We start from the raw sequence: 16574 nt of genomic DNA on the forward strand, positions 1-16574 counted from the left end.
GTTGTAGACAGCTACCTTTTTACTGTGTCCTTAGTGGTAGAGAGAGTGCTCATCTCTCTCCTCCTTTTTTTATAAGGACACTTTTCCCATCATGGAACCCTCAGAATCTCATCTAAATTTAATTACAACCCCAAACCCTAACTTCCTATACATTACATTGGGGGGTTGAATTGAATTTCAAAAGGACACAAACATCAGCCCATATCCCTATGCCAACTCATTCAATACCACCAGCATGACCCTGGGACCAGATAAAACAAGGGAAAATATTACTAGAAAACTACAAATTAGTATCTCTCATGAACATAGATGCAAAAATACTAGAGAAAATTGTAGTACATAGAACCTAACAATATATAAATCAAGGATGATACATATATCCAAGTGGGGTTTATCCAAAAATGCCAGCTGAATTTAATGTTCAAAAAAATCAATATTACCATATTAAAAGCTAAAAAAAAATTATCATCTCAATTGGCACACACACAAAAAAGCTTTTTTACAAAATCAAACATCTATTCCTATTTAAAACTCTGAGAAACTAGGAATAGAAGAAACACTCTTCTACCCAATAAAGGGCATCTACAAAACAAAATCCAGCAGCTAACATTGTATTTCATGGTGAAAGTCTGCATGATTTCCCCTAAGACCAGGAATAAGAAAAGGATGTCCATTTTCGCTACTCCTAACCAACCTTCCACTAAAGGGTTTAGCCAGTGCAATAGGTAAGCACGATCTTGGGTGATAATAAGAAATATATAATTGGTTGCTTGCACAGAGCTCCAGAAACCCTTGCAACTTCCTGAATGATGGAGGTGAGAGGAGTGCCTTTCATTATTCATAACAAGTCCCTTTCAAACATACCTGAGTTTATGCTACTGAAGTGACTTTGACATGCCTCTGAATAGCTTCAGGATGGTGGCTGCTTGCCAGGGGAAGCAACCACATGATTACCGGGTTGGCAACATCAGGTCTATCTCCTGACCTCCAGAACCAATGATTTAATCACCATGCCTACAGAATAGAACCTGTATAAAAATCCTAAACAAAAGGGTTCAGAAGGCTTCTGCTTTGGTGAAAGCACCCCAGACATCGTGGGGACAACAGAGCCCCTATGCTTGGGAACTTTTCAGATCCAGACTGTATACATCTTCATCTGGCCTTTCCTTTGTATCCTTTTTAATATTCTTTATAATAAACCAGTAATAATTATAAAGTGTTGCCTTGAGTTCTGTGAGCCATTATAGCAAATTATCAAACTTGGAGGAAGGGGCCTCATGGGAACCCTCAATTTGTAGCCATGTTGGAGAGAAGTGTGAGTAACCTGGAGACCCACCACTTGCAATTGGTATCTGAAGTAGGGGAATGTCTTTTGGTACCGAGCCTGTATCTATGGGGTCTGGGCTAATTCTAGACAATTAGTGTCAAAATTGAATGGAATTGTAGATCACCCATTTGGTGTCCACAGAGAACTGGAGAATTGCTTGGTATAGAAAATCCACAATTTTGTATCAGAAATGTCAGGAGTAAAGAAACAGTTCTTATTCAGTAAGTGAAAACAAATAAAAGTCATCCCGATGAGAAAGGAAGAAATGAAACTGTCTGCATTTGCATAAGTCGTGATCATGATCATCTCTGCAGTAAATCTGATAGAACCTTCAAAAACTATTGGAACCACTAAGTATATTTATCTAGGTTGTAGAATATATAAGGCCAATATACAAAACTCAATTGTATTTTTATATAATATCGAGGAACAATAAGAAATTGTCATTTAAAAACTAGTACCCTTTACAGTAGCATCCAAGGGTATGAAATACAGTATTTAGGGATAAGCCTGACCAAGATGTATAAAAGCTCTGAAGTATAAAACATTGCAGAGAGAAATGAAAGAAGGTCTAAAGAAATGGGAGTTCTACAATGTTTGCAGATTGGAAGACTCATTATTGCGGACACATCAATTCTCCTCAAAATGACGTTTACTTCAACATAATCCAGTGAAAATCCAAAAAGTCTTTTTTTGCAGAAATTTACAAACAAAAGTACCTAGTATAGCCAAAACAGTTTTGCAAAAGAACAAAGTCAGAGAGCTAACACTACCTGATTTTAAGACCTACAAAGCTAGAAGACAGTGTGATGTTGGCACAACAATAAACACACTATTCAACAAAACAATAAAAATTCCATAAATAGAGACATATTTATGGGCACAAATGATTTTGACAAAGGTAAAAGGTAATTTGGTGGTGCTGGAATATGCACATGAATATCACTATGCAAAAAAACAAAACAAAACAAAACAAAAACTCCAGCCTGTATCTCACACCATATATAAAAATTCCATTAAAATGGATTATAGACCTAAATGTATAATGTAAGACTGCAAAACTTTTAGAATATAATACTTTTAACCTATGAATTAGAAAAAAAAATTCTTAAATACAATACCAAAACTATATTCCATAAAGGAAAAACTCAATAAATTATTCGGCAAAAAGTCTTCTCTTAAAAACAAAACAAATAAACAACAACAAAAACATCTCTTCAAAAGACAGTGAACACTGCAAAGAGAATGAAAGGACTTTTACTCAGAAAATACAAAGAAATATCAATAAACAAACTACTCTGTTTTTTTAAATGAGAAAAACATTTCAGCACTTACAAAATAAAATATATGAGTGACACATAGGTATATGGTAAGACAGTCATCATTAGTGTTTAGGGATATATACATTAAAACCACAGATTAAAATAACATTGCATGTCAACTATACTTTGATAATAAATCTTTTCTTTCTTTCTTTTTTTAGTTTTTAAGTTTTTTTAATGTTTATTTATTTTTGCGAGAAAGAGAGACAGAACAAGAGCAGGGAAGGGACGGAGAGAGAGGGAGACACAGAATCTGAAGCAGACTCCAGGCTCTGAGCTGGCAGCATAGAGCTCGACGTGGGGCTTGAACTCATGAACTGCAAGAGCATGACCTGAGCCAAAGTCAAATGCTTAACTGATTGAGTTGCCCAGGCGCCCCATTTTTTTTTGAGAGAGAGCATGAGTAGGGGAGGGGGCAGAGGGAGAGACAATCTTAAGCAGGCTTCACACTCAGCATGAGCCCAACAAGGGTTCGATCTCACAACAGTGAGATCGTGACATGAGCCGAAATCAAGATTCAGACACTTAACCAACTGAGCCATGCAGGCACCCCATTAATAAAACATTTTTAAAGTCATGAGAGAGAAATACACATGTACTGTCATGTCTAAAGTTAAAATGACTGACCATACCCTGTATTGATAAAATATGCAAGAACTAGAAATCTCGGACATTGGTGCATGGATTGTAAAATCGTATGATCATTTTGAAAACAGTTTGGTTATTTATTTATTTATTTATTTGGTTAGTTTATTTACTTTGAGAAAGAGAAAGAATGCATGAGCAAGGGAAGGGCAGAGGGGGAGGAAGACCAAGAGGGCTCTGCACTGTCAGCACAGAGCCTAATGAGGGGCTCATACTCACAAACCATGAGATCATGACCTATGCTGAAACTAAGAGTCGGATGCTTAACCAACTGAGCCATGCAGATGCCCCAATTTGGTAATTTCCTTAAAAGTTAAACATCTGCATACTGTATGATAAAACTAAACCCTTCACAGCTTTTTACCCAGGAAAATAGAAGTACAGGTCCACAAAAATACTTGCACAAGAATGTTTGCAGCTTTATTTGTAATAGCCTAAAACTGGAAAAAACTCAAATGCCCATCAACAGGTAAATGGATAAACTGTGGTATGTCCAGACAATGAAATAGTAATAAACGTAATTTTTAGTAATAAAAAAAGAATTATTAATGTGTGAACTTCTCTCAAATAATTATGATAAGTGAAAGAAGCCAGGACTGTCCCCCCAAAAAGGAGTACACATTGTATGATCACATTTATATAAAATTCAAACTAATATATAGTTATAGAAAGCAGGTCTGTGGTTGTTTGGGGAGGAAAGAGGGAAATAGTATGGGTAGGATTACAAAGAATAAGAAAACTCAGGGGTGATGGATAAGTTATCTTGATTGTGCTGATGGCTCACAAATGTAAAACTATGTCAAATTTTAACAAACTGTGCCCTTGAAAGATGTGCAGAATTTAACAAATTGTTATATCAATTATACCACAATAAAGCTGTTTTTAGATGTTCTGAAATAAAGCAAAAACACTAATACATATACTACAATGGATATCTTTTAAACTACCAAGGGAAAAGAATGAAAGGAGGAAAAATATTAGCCAATCCAGCAAGGCAGAGTAAGAGAAAAAAATAAAACAAGGCAGGGGGAAAAAAACATACTAAATAAGACATATAAGATTGTAGAAATATGACCAAATATGTAAGTAACTACAACAAATATGTATGGTTTAAATTCTTGTCTTAAAAGTTAAAATTTTCAAAGAGTTAATAAAAAGCAGCCATATCTGCTTTATTAAAAAGCTGTAGCTCTTTGTAACAGGTATACCTAAAATAAAATGTCACAGAGAAGTTGAAGATACAGAGTCAATGGCATACCAGGCAAATACTAACCAGTGAAAGCTGGAAAAGATGGACTGGGCAGCCAGGGAGGTAAGTGGTTCACATTTCCCATCAATAGAGAACTCACCATTCAAACACAAGGAATGCAATGTGCTGATGGTCTCTAGCGGTTAATGGGTTCAGGATCCATTTCAGCTTTTTTTTTAATGTTTTAATTTATTTTTGAGAAAGAGAGAGACAGAGTATGAGTGGGGGAGGGTCAGATAGAGAGGGAGACGTAGAATCCGAAGCAGGCTCCAGCCTCTGAGCCTCTGAGCTCCAGCCTCTGAGCCTCTCCAGCACAGAGCCTGATGCAGGTCTGGAACTCGTGAACTACGAGATGATGACCTGAGCTGAAGTCCGATGTTCAACTGACTGAGCCACCCAGGCGCTCCTCCATTTCAACTTTTGAGTTGAGGCCATATTCTTCCCAGACAATGACTATGCATGAAGGCACATTAGGGTTTGGCCATTCCTGCTCTTTTAAGATATTTCATACAAGTCGTCTTTGCTCCAGGGCTTCTCATGGGTTTGGCGAAGAATTTGGCAGTTCTGTATGTGATCTGAGGCCCTTGTATCCTGCTCCCTCTCCTTTCCTTTCACAGGTTTGATTCAGATCAGCAGCAGGGGCTGAAGGCTTTGCCTCCCCTCTCCTACTTCCTGCCCCTTTCATCTTTCACAGGTATAAGCCCTCTCTCCCAATTAACCTTTACTGCTCCTAACTCCATCTCAGCCTCTGCTTCCTGGAGAGCCTGTTTTATTAGTTTCCATGTTTTTCTGATTCAACGGATCTAAACTGCATTTGGGTGATCTATATAATTTTGTATTTCCTCACATGATTCTGATGTTCAACCGCATTTAGCACCCCTGTAATGGAAGACTTTAATACAATCATTTCCTGTACAATGTAATTTAGCATTATACACTATCTTGAAGTCTTTAAAGTGTCATTTACATGACTGTTTTGACATTAGCAAGTTAAGATGTAAATACAATTTTGCTTTGCTTTGTTTTTTAGTAATATTAAAAGAGATATTTTTGAGCCCATTTAACTGTGAGTCTCCTCCCAACCACGGATGGATGAAGAATTAAGAAAAGGTCAAGGACAGGGTCATGGTGTCTGTTGTGTGCACTACTTGGTAATACTTATATGGGGAAACTTAATGGACTGGTTTTGTTTTTGTTTTTGTTTTTGGCATAGTCAAATGGTGTCAAAATGGTTTGGTCAAAATCATGTGACAAATGTCGTTACATTAGTTTTACCTCCAAAATAAAGTAAAAATCTTTTTAAGTATAAAGCCTAGTGTAGCCAAAATGTCTGGAGGGAGAAAAACAGTGACAGAAGAGCTGTTATAAGTGTTTCAAATAGCATAACTGAAGAATGGATGAATTTTGTTTCAGTTTTTACCATGATGAAAATTTTTAATGTTTTTCCTACTATGGAGAAGCAGACTGATTTTTTCATAAATTTTCATAAGTAAAAAATGTTTTTCGTAATATTAAAAACAGTAAATATATACATTCTTAATACTATGTTCCACAGAAAAATTGAGGGGAAGGGTCATGTCATCCATTAGGTATTCTCTTAGCATATGAACCAATATTATGGATACCCAAGTTCTTCAAAATGTAAATTTAGCTGCTTATATAATCAATGAACATCCGTTATTTGCTAAATTCTTCACAATAAAATGTACTTCATTAAACTAGTCAATTTAGATTTACTACATCTGCAAAACTATTAGGCATTAGCTATCAAAATCTCTATTGACATCAAATGAGTTCAGAAAGCTAATTCATCATGTGTTCACTCTCATTCATGCTCTTTCCCATAAACATGACAGAAAAACATAAATCCAGTTTTGCTAAATAGTGTAATTTTTATTATAATCTTACATCACATTAGTTAACTGGTTGATTGAAAACAAGAAGTGGTAATCTTGCATACTTGGAAATGACAGTATATGGAAAGACACATTCAAACACGGTTGAGGGGAAAGTAAATTGATACAATTTGACGTATCAGTCAATAAAAAATGCACAAACCCTTTTTTTTTTTGGTTTGTTTTATTTTGTTTTGTTTTGAGTTGTATTTAATTTATTTTTTAATTTACATCCAAGTTAGCATATAGTGCAACAATGATTTCAGGAATAGATTCCTTAATGCCCCTTACCCATTTAGCCCATCCCCCCTTCCACAACCCCTCCAGTAACCCTCTGTTTGTTCTCCATATTTACGAGTCTCTTATGTTTTCATCCCCCTTCCTGTTTTTATATTATTTTGCCTTCTTTCCCTTATGTTCATGTGTTTTGTATCTTAAAGTCCTCATATGAGTGAAGTCACATGATATTTGTCTTTCTCTGACTAACTTCACTTAGCATAATACCTTCCCGTTCCATCCACGTAGTTGCAAATGGCAAGATTTCATTCTTTTTGATTGCCAAGTAATACTCCATTGTATATATACATACACCACGTCTTCTTTATCCATTCATCTATCGATGGACATTTGGGCTCTTTCCATACCTTGGCTAGATGGCCAACCGACACATGAAAAAATGCTTAACATCACTCATCATCAGGGAAATACAAATAAAAACCACAATGAGATACCACCTCACACCTGTCAGAATGGCTAACGTTAACAACTCAGGCAACAACAGATGTTGGCGAGGATGTGGAGAAAGAGGATCTCTTTTGTACTGCTGGTGGGAATGCAGGCTGGCGCAGCCACTCTGGAAAACAGTAGGGAGGTTCCTCAAAAAATTGAAAACAAAACTACCCTACGACCCAGCAATTGCACTACTAGGTATTTATCCATGGGATACAGGTATGCTATTTCGAAGGGGCACATGCACCCCAATGTTTATAGCACAAACCCTTTTGACCTGGTAATTCCACTGAGAGAAATTACTCTATAAATATACTGAAACAAATATAAAGAGATATATCCATAAGAAACATTCTATGTGGTATTGGTTATAACAGCAAAACATACAAACAAAGCTTAAAGCAATCTAAATGTCTATCACTAGGGCTGTGGCTATTTAAATTATGACATAACCATACAATGGAATGTTTTATAGCTATTAAAAAGAATGAGGTAGCTCTACTTGTATTCATGGAAAAGATCTCCAAGACCTATTATATTATAGCTTTCTATCAGTACAGGAGAGCATCACGGTATGTTCCCATATGTATCTTGACAAGGATATGGGTATATGTGTAAAGTCTTATAAATGTACACACATACATACCTTCAGCATATGTATGTACACAAAATTTTCTGGAGGACACATAAAAGCTGTTGATTGTTGTTCCTTCTGCAGAGTTCTTTCTTGAGGAAACTCAGTTTTCATTATCTACTGTACTTACGCAATTAGAATATTTTATCATGAGCATTTGCTTTCTTTGTAATGATATCAGTTCTTGAAAGGACTAGTTAATAGCAGCTCACATTCTAAAATATCAATTATATAAGTAAGGATATGGAAGCACACACTTTAAAAGTCTCTATCTTCTCAGGATCTTTGAAAAGCTAATCTCAAAATAGGTTTTGCATTGTAGAACACCAAGAAAATAAACATGGTAGCTGTACTGTATCTTTCTTCATTTGACCTAGTGCTAGATTCCAGTAATGTATGAAGTATGGAGACACAGCCCATCAGCTTCATTTTGTAACACCTCAGACCTCTTCACCTGGCTCACAGTATCATAAAGTGGATTGTTCTTCTCTGTGTAGCTGGCATAGGGCTGCATTTCATCCTAAGAAAGAACTCCAAGTCAAAATCAATTCAAAAAAGCCAGAATAATTTCCTAACTGCTCCCCACAGCTTTAGTTTCTACCAATAGTGCTTGTATTTGTATCTCTGGGCTTACATGGACATAAGAGAAGGACTTTTTTCTATTATTTTATCAAAAACTGTGTTGATTATGTAGGTCTCAGTGTCAGATGAAAAAGATTGTGTGAAAGTAGGAATGGAGAGAAATTGAAGTAATACAAGAGATATTTCAAAGGCGAAGGTCAAAGACTTGGTAAGCTACTAGTTGTGAAATCTGGAACAGGATAGGATTTAAGACCAGGTAAGAGGAAAATGATGATGGTATTGAGAAAGGGAAGTCAAGGATTAGAGATGGTTTCATGGGGGAGGAAAGAACGATTCAGTTTTTCTAGGATTAGAGGCTAAATGAGGAAAACATTCTGTGTTTTATAAGATATAGTTCTTGAAATGAAAAAATGGTTTAGGGTGCATATAAATAGTAACATGGTAGATAATTAACGAAATAAGTATGCCTGACTATTAGCATCATAAACTTAGAATTTTTACTTTCCAATTAAAATGCTAACGATGTTGGGGCGCCTGGGTGGCGCAGTCGGTTAAGCGTCCGACTTCAGCCAGGTCACGATCTCGCGGTCCGTGAGTTCGAGCCCCGCGTCGGGCTCTGGGCTGATGGCTCAGAGCCTGGAGCCTGTTTCCGATTCTGTGTCTCCCTCTCTCTCTGCCCCTCCCCCGTTCATGCTCTGTCTCTCTCTGTCCCCAAAATAAATAAACGTTGAAAAAAAAAATAAATAAAAAAAAAATAAATAAAATGCTAACGATGTAAATTACAAACTATGTGGCTATATTTTCAGACCATGTGATGTACAAGTTTGAAAATATTCTTTTAATATTATCTTACCTCCTCAGCAACTGAATTAGCTTCTCTTTTTTTTAATTTGTATTTTCTATAAAAAAATAACAAGCTGGAGTCAATGAAGGAAACATCATTATTTAGATTGAAAATGGGAAAACAAAAAAGTATACTATTGACAAGTGTGATTCATTTTTTGATAGAATTCAAAATAAATCAGAACTGAACTACCAGAAATAAGAATGCTGCTTTTAGTTAATACATGTAGACAAGATAATTCTGGATGCTGGGATGAGGATGAAATTATGCAGCAGAGCTGGATATACTGGAATAAATGTGATACCTCCATTTTATTACATATATTATTATAATCCTTTACTGATGTAAAAATTTAGCATATGCTATCTCTCCCAAGATCCTGTCCTAAAGGGCCTAATTCACGGTGCTTGCATGCCTAAGTGACCAAGCAAAATCCCCCCTGTCATTTAGAGTAGTCCAAATCTAACATATTTAGGATGTGCTTCTTGATTATGGGAGGTTGGTGTTAGCATATTAATCTCACCTATCAGTTCCCAATTTCTGACCCCTTCTAGCCCAATAAAGCCGAGGAAGAAAAAGCATCAGTCAATACCTGCAGACACCAATTTTCCAAAGGCAAATGGATACCACAATGACCAAGATAATCAAAACAGGAAAGATGATATATACAGTTTTGTTGTATACTGCTGATTGGACTCCTGTAAAAATAGACACAAAAAATATATGGTTTAACTGTGGTGCATCCGGACAAAGGAATATTATTTAGCACTATCAAGAAATGAGAGGCCAAGACATGAAAAGACACAGAAGAAATTAAATGCATCTTACAAAGTGAAAGAAGCCAGTCTGAGAATGCTACGTTCTGTATGATTCCAAGTACATGACATTCTGGAAAAAGCAAAACTATGGAGACAGTGAAAAGATCAGGGGTTGTTAGAGGTTAGAGTAGAGGGAGGAGGGAATAGGTGAAGCCTGGAGGACTTTTAAGACAATGAAACTACTCTGTGTGAAACTACAATGGGGGATCCCTGCCATCTGCATAGTTGCTAAAACTCACAGAAGGTACACCTAGGGTGACCCTTAATTAAACTATGTACTTTGAGTGATAATGTTGTGTTAACGTTGGCTCATCAACTATTCCAAATGTACCCAGGAGGCATAAGTGATGGAGGCAGGGGAGGAGGGTGTGAGTGTAGTGGGGCAGACGTTATATGGGAACTCTGTGATTTCCACTCAATTTTGCTGTGAACCTAAAACTTCTCTAAAAACTAAAGTTTATTGAAAATAAATATATACTCATAAAATTATAATATATATGTATAAATATACAAACACACACACACATATGTGTGTGTATGTGTGTGTGTGTGTATATATATATATATATATAATATATATGTATAAATACACACACACACACGTGTGTGTGTGTGTGTGTGTGTGTGTATAAAATGTTTCAAAGATGTCTCATAGTTCATGAAATTCACTTCTGTGATTTTATTGTAAACATTTCTGAGCCATTAAGAGTCCAAATAATGGTTATAATAAAGTTGCTTTATCTGTTCTGATCCTAAGGTTTCTGGCAAGACATCATCCTAAGTCAGGATTTTGTGGCTTTAAGGACTCATGACTGGTGAATTCATACAGGACAGATATGGAAAGTAGATTTCTTGGCAATAGTAATAGCAGGGTGTTTCTCATCTCCACAATTCAGAAATAAATGGGGAGTTGTAATGGCGGTAGTTGGAAAAATAGCCTAATTCTGAGGTCACTGTTCTTCCAGGGCCTTGACACTGACTGAAGGCATGGAGGCAAATTTCCATCATGTATTAAACGCTGCCAGCCATATAAAACTCAGTCTGACAACAGAAGAAGTCACCAAAGGAATTGCCAGCTCTGAGAGGCAGTGATTTTAAGACCTGGCTCCTGCCGTTCCCTGAACGGGTCCCCCAGCAGAGGGAGGTGAGTGGAGACTAAGCAGCCTGCCGTCCAGTCCCTCTGCCTTCCTTCAACAGTTTGTTTTGACACATTGCATTTCTCTGTATTTTATTTGAAAATAAACATCTCTTTGCAGTTAAAATCAACAACACCATTTTGAAACCCCCTCTTGAAAACTAATGCACCGTCTTTCATTAGAAGTGTAACCTCAGAGGCTGAAGATCTGCCCTCCAAGTGAGACAGGAAGGAGACCCTGCACTGGCTGGGAGTGGACCAGACAGTCCTTCAACCCTGAGGTTCTATAGGTAGGACAGCATATGGTATCACCAGGTGGTCGAATTTCATACACAACCAGGGCGCAGTTACTCTTCTCAGGAAATGCTGGTAAAATCCTGTTTTAAATCACTTTACGAATGGATATTGGAAAGTGGTGGTTTAAAGACATGGGTTCTTCTCTTCTTCCTTCTTAAAACTGACTAAAATAGGGGCGCCTGGGTGGTGCAGTCGGTTAAGCGTCTGACTTCAGCCAGGTCACGATCTCGCGGTCCGTGAGTTCGAGCCCCGCGTTAGGCTCTGGGCTGATGGCTCAGAGCCTGGAGCCTGTTTCTGAATCTGTGTCTCCTTCTCTCTCTGCCCCTTCCCCGTTCATGCTCTGTCTCTCTCTGTCTCAAAATAAATAAATAAACGTTGAAAAAAAAATTAAAAAAAAAAAAATAAAACTGACTAAAATATCAGTAGGTAATTTTTTTAAGTATAGACTCGCCAAGACAAAGAGAACATGGAGGAAGACAAGCATGAAATATTTCAACTTGTTTTAAGGTGAAATATGAACAGAAGAAGGAAAGTCCTTTAGGGTGGAATAACAGAAGGATCTTAGTGCCCACAGAACATCTAGAAGACTCCAGAACAGGAAGGGCTAAATGTATAAGAAGGGGTACGTGGGAGTTGAAGTGTGAGCTAACAGTTGGAAGCTTCTTTGAAGGTCTGTATTGAGAAGAGGTAGGCTGCCCAGTCCACTCGCACCCTGTGCACCTTCCGCAAACAGCAGGAAACAGGAAGTGTGACCTAGAAAAAGTGAACTAGAGAGAATCCAGAGTCAAGGATCCAGACAGTGGAGGGTGGAGATGAAGTGCCAGACTAAAGAGAGATGCTAAAGAAAAGGCTGAGTTCTGAACAGTCTCTCTCTCTCTCTCTCTCTCTGTCTCTGTTTCTCTCTATCACACACACACACACACACACACACACACACACACACACACACTTCCCTCTATTTCCCTGCTCCCAAAACACTAACAATCAGCCTTATACCACTAAGACAATAGACTGGAGACTTATTTTCTGCAGAACCTGAACAGACTCAGAGATAAGACCTTCAGGTAATTAAAGAATCCATCATTAGAAAAGAGAAGTTCATTTTCCCTCTTTCTGCCTATTGATGCCAACTGGTTGGCAGGACCACCCACAGACAGCATAGCTTCCAATCAGCTCAGTTTTGAATGCTCACTCTGAAATGATTGGAGAACCAAGGATTACCAGAGTAAAGAAAAGCTTCATACCTAAAACAAAGACATTAAAACTAGCAAATGTCAGGAAGGCAGAAGAAACTCAATTAAACAGACATGGAATCAAGCAGAGGACGGACCGAGGGAAGGAAAGTGTCCAGGACAATATCTCTGCAGCAAGTCGACTGACCCAGCAGGTCAGATTGGAACAAGAGTGTGTAAAAACTCAGGAAGGGATGTCTTCAAGAAAACAAAGGAACTGATGGATTATCTATACATTTGACCATGTGAAAATAGCATTAAGAGGAGTTTCCTAATTTTGTCAGTGAGTTTAGTGACAATTAAGAAGTACCTAGAGTAAACTTTAAATCGATCATTGAATTTATTATACTATAGCTAAGAACTTATAGAAGAACCTGGAAAATAAAATCCTACCAAAAAAAAAATTGTGAAGAAAACTTATAAGTGACTGGATCCTTCTTAAAAAGCATAAATATTCATTTAAAAATACACTTTAGGGGCGCCTGGGTGGCGCAGTCGGTTAAGCGTCCGACTTCAGCCAGGTCACGATCTCGCGGTCCGTGAGTTCGAGCCCCGCGTCAGGCTCTGGGCTGATGGCTCAGAGCCTGGAGCCTGTTTCCGATTCTGTGTCTCCCTCTCTCTCTGCCCCTCCCCCGTTCATGCTCTGTCTCTCTCTGTCTCAAAAATAAATAAACGTTAAAAAAAAAATACACTTTATTCTTCTCCTAAAACCATAAGTATTATTTTAATAGTACATTCATTACTCAAGGCAAGTTACTACTTGCATAGAACAGAAATAATTACATTTAATAATTTAAATTATTAAATTATTTTATTATAATTATTAAAAAGTAAACATCATTTGAAATATGGCTTCTTAAAACAAACTTCTGCATTAGTCTTCTGGACATAATTCTGAATGGTGGAGAAGAAGGACATAAAAGAGGGGCTGGAGAAATTATCCTTGAGTGAAATTGACCATACACTCCTTTTTCATTCTTCCATAGCTTCTCTGAAGGAATGAAATCATCATACAAAAGCTGGAATTACTAACCAGAATTCCTCTCAATGGACAGACTCCTGTTGCCAGTCAGATGATACACAGAGCAGGACACATTAGACACCCAGTGGTCCTCCCAGCGGCACGAACTCTGGACGGTCACTGTGTCATTGCCCAGTGGCTCTTCCACAGTGTGACAATCTCCCCCTGGGGTCCAGGAGATCTGCGCCGCTGGCTTCCCTGCAGCTGCCCTACACATGATAGTTCCATTCTCAAGTTGAAACAGGGTCACCTCAGGGGGCACTGCAGAGATGCAGGGGAAAATGCGTCAGTCTTAACACACGGATATGGAATAGAGAGAGACATCTGTTTCAGTCCAAATTGGTTATCTGACATCCCACAATATACGATGCTCCTTACCTAACACTTTCAGGTGATATCCATGAGAGAAATGCCCATGAGTTGTGACCACTTCACACCTGTAATATCCATCATGAGTGACGGCCACTGGATCGATCTGAAGGGCGGGATTCCGATCAGGTCTGGAGTCCCAGGCTATTGTCTCGTCACTACAGTTTATGGCCCTGGTCTCATTTGTATCTCTCCTGTAGGCTCTGGTGCAGGAAGGTTTGTCTCTGAGGATTATTTCCCATCTTATTGTTACCAGCACAGCTTTCTGGGTGATCGGAGGGCAAGAGAGCACAGCCTTTGTATCCACAGATTTAGACAGGGAAGTGTTAGCTGAACACACACACAAAGCAAATGATGAACGAAAAGAGTGATAAAGAAATCCATGTTAAATTTTCTACAACATATTCCATAAAGTATACTAGAACATGATTTTCTACGCACAAAATGTATATAAATATTAAAAGTATTCCAAAGATAAACTCATTTTCTTCTATATTGTGTGTTTTTAGATAATCTATATTTATTATATGTGTTAGAAATATTTTAAGGCCTGGGGCCCCTGGTGGCTCAGTCAGCTGAGTGACTCTATTTCAGATCAGGTCAAGAGCTCACAGTTTGTGAGTTTGCACCCCACATCAGGCTCTGCACTCACAGCACAGAGCCTGTTTGGGATTCTCTCTCCCTCTCTCTCTGCCCCTTCCCTGGTCTCTCTCTCTCCAAATAAATAAACTTAAAAAAACTTAAAGAAATTTTTAAGGGCTTAAATTTGATTCAGAAGTTTTGATATGTATGAAACAAACAAAAAAACACAATATAAAATTAATGGACAAAATCATTATATCTAATATTTTGGCCATAGAGACTATTAGGTTTCTCTAATAACTCAAGCTTCTCGGGATAAAAAGTGGAAAAGTTGACCCAGGAGAAAAATTTTCTCTCCTACGTTTCAGTGCAAGACAATAAATCACTTAATATCGAATGAAATGCCTATCCCCAAAGGTGGGAATTCAGACAAACATAAATATAAGAAGCATGTGGTACTTTCATTATAAATAGCATGGTATTCCGGTTGACCAAGCTGCACAGTTTTTGAGTTGTTTTTATTTGGAGAATCACACAGTCATAAAATCAACAAGATCTTCCATCCTTCCTTCCCTTTGAATCACATGTATCCCGCCAAACAGTTCGCCTGTGAACTTAGCTCACAGATTCTGTGTCTGACTTTCGAAATACCTAATTATGAGGAATAAATGGAGAAGTTCACTCCTTCTGTCCATCTTTTGAAGTAAAAATTAAGCCCTGCAACCTACAAGTATCCTGCAATATATAAGCTCTGGCTCTCCCACAAACCGACATAATGTGTCCATGGCTGGGAGGGGTTTGCTGAGAGCAGATTGGGGGCATCGCTTGGGACGCACCAGTGACACAGGTGAGTGGCAGGGAGCTCATCACTCTCACATAAGCAAAACCAGCTGAGAGGGCAAAGCTATCCAGATGGCGCTTGTGAGTGCTAAACCCTGAAGTTGAAATCTCTCCTCTCCTCTTCTGGTGTCACTTGCTTCTTGCGTGATGGACTCACGCCCTTGCATTTCACAAACAAATCACAATCCCATAACTATGTGAAGCAAGGGGGAGGATTTGAAAGCAGGTCTAAGAGAGCAGTTAAATCCATGATTTAAGTGGCAACCCGCATGCACAGGGAAAATGCACCTTCGCCAAGGTTATAAATAAGCACGAAGGTGGCTGCTTGGAGAGCAGCTAGAGGTGGGTGTGGGTGAACATTCAGGTGCTCAAGGGCAGGATGCTGAAGATGAAACCAGAAAGGGAAAAGGCTGAAGAACACGTTGTGAATGTTCTTTTGTGTTCTCAGGGGTTTGCACTTCTGCCTGTGAACAGTCTAAGGTTTTAATATTTTGCCCGCTATTGAGCCTCACGATCAGACTCTATTCTTTTAAAGGAAATTACTAGATAATCAAATAATCATACGCATTTTAACAGGGGCGCCGTCTCCAGAGAAGTAGCTCCCAGGGTGAGCATCCCAAGCACCATGGACAATCTCTGTTCTTTCACCTTCCTCTGCTCTAGGACCCTCCAGCAATCCCCCTTCACCTGTGATGGGACTTCTGTGATTCCTGTTATTCACACTTTCTTTGTCCTCCTCTTTCTCTATTCACACCTGTTGCAATAATTTGCCAGTGACCAGTCATTCCTCCACACTCAGTGGGGTTGGCACCTGTCTAACAAATATAATCTCCTCACAGCCCTGTGATCAGCTACCGTCATTTCACCTCCTACGTCACGGGATGGTGGGTGGATCCTCCTATTGGCTCCAGAACCAGCAGTCACCTTCCAGCTTCTCTGCATCCTGTGTCTATGACTCTCCTCCAGGCTCCTCCAGCCCTTCTGCACACAGACCCATCCCTATGAGATTTTGGGCTTTTCCCTTCTGTCCTCACTGCCAGATCTTAGCTTACG

The 16574-nt window shown here is 38.5% G+C and overlaps 1 protein-coding gene across 2 annotated transcripts in view; it reads right to left on the reverse strand.

Annotated features, from left to right (window-relative positions):
* Nucleotides 1–7245: 7245 nt before the first annotated feature.
* Nucleotides 7246–16574, reverse strand: part of CD200R1 (CD200 receptor 1) — a 29966-nt gene continuing 20637 nt past the window's right edge. Inside the window, exons 4-9 of one of the 2 annotated variants that reach the window (XR_006718321.1) lie at nt 14109–14429; nt 13743–13991; nt 9820–9925; nt 9237–9282; nt 7814–8321; nt 7246–7291 (exon numbers count right to left, since the gene is read on the reverse strand). Coding sequence is in view for 1 of the 2 variants with exons in the window: in XM_045502052.1 (XP_045358008.1) it covers nt 8181–8321; nt 9237–9282; nt 9820–9925; nt 13743–13991; nt 14109–14429 (863 nt within the window). In the remaining variant the exon portion in view is untranslated. Of the gene's footprint in view, nt 7292–7329; nt 8322–9236; nt 9283–9819; nt 9926–13742; nt 13992–14108; nt 14430–16574 lie in introns of those variants that run through there. The other variant, XM_045502052.1, reaches the window with a different exon arrangement.

This window comes from Leopardus geoffroyi, chromosome C2 (assembly GCF_018350155.1).
Source record: "Leopardus geoffroyi isolate Oge1 chromosome C2, O.geoffroyi_Oge1_pat1.0, whole genome shotgun sequence".
Classification (NCBI taxonomy): Eukaryota; Metazoa; Chordata; class Mammalia; order Carnivora; family Felidae; genus Leopardus; species Leopardus geoffroyi.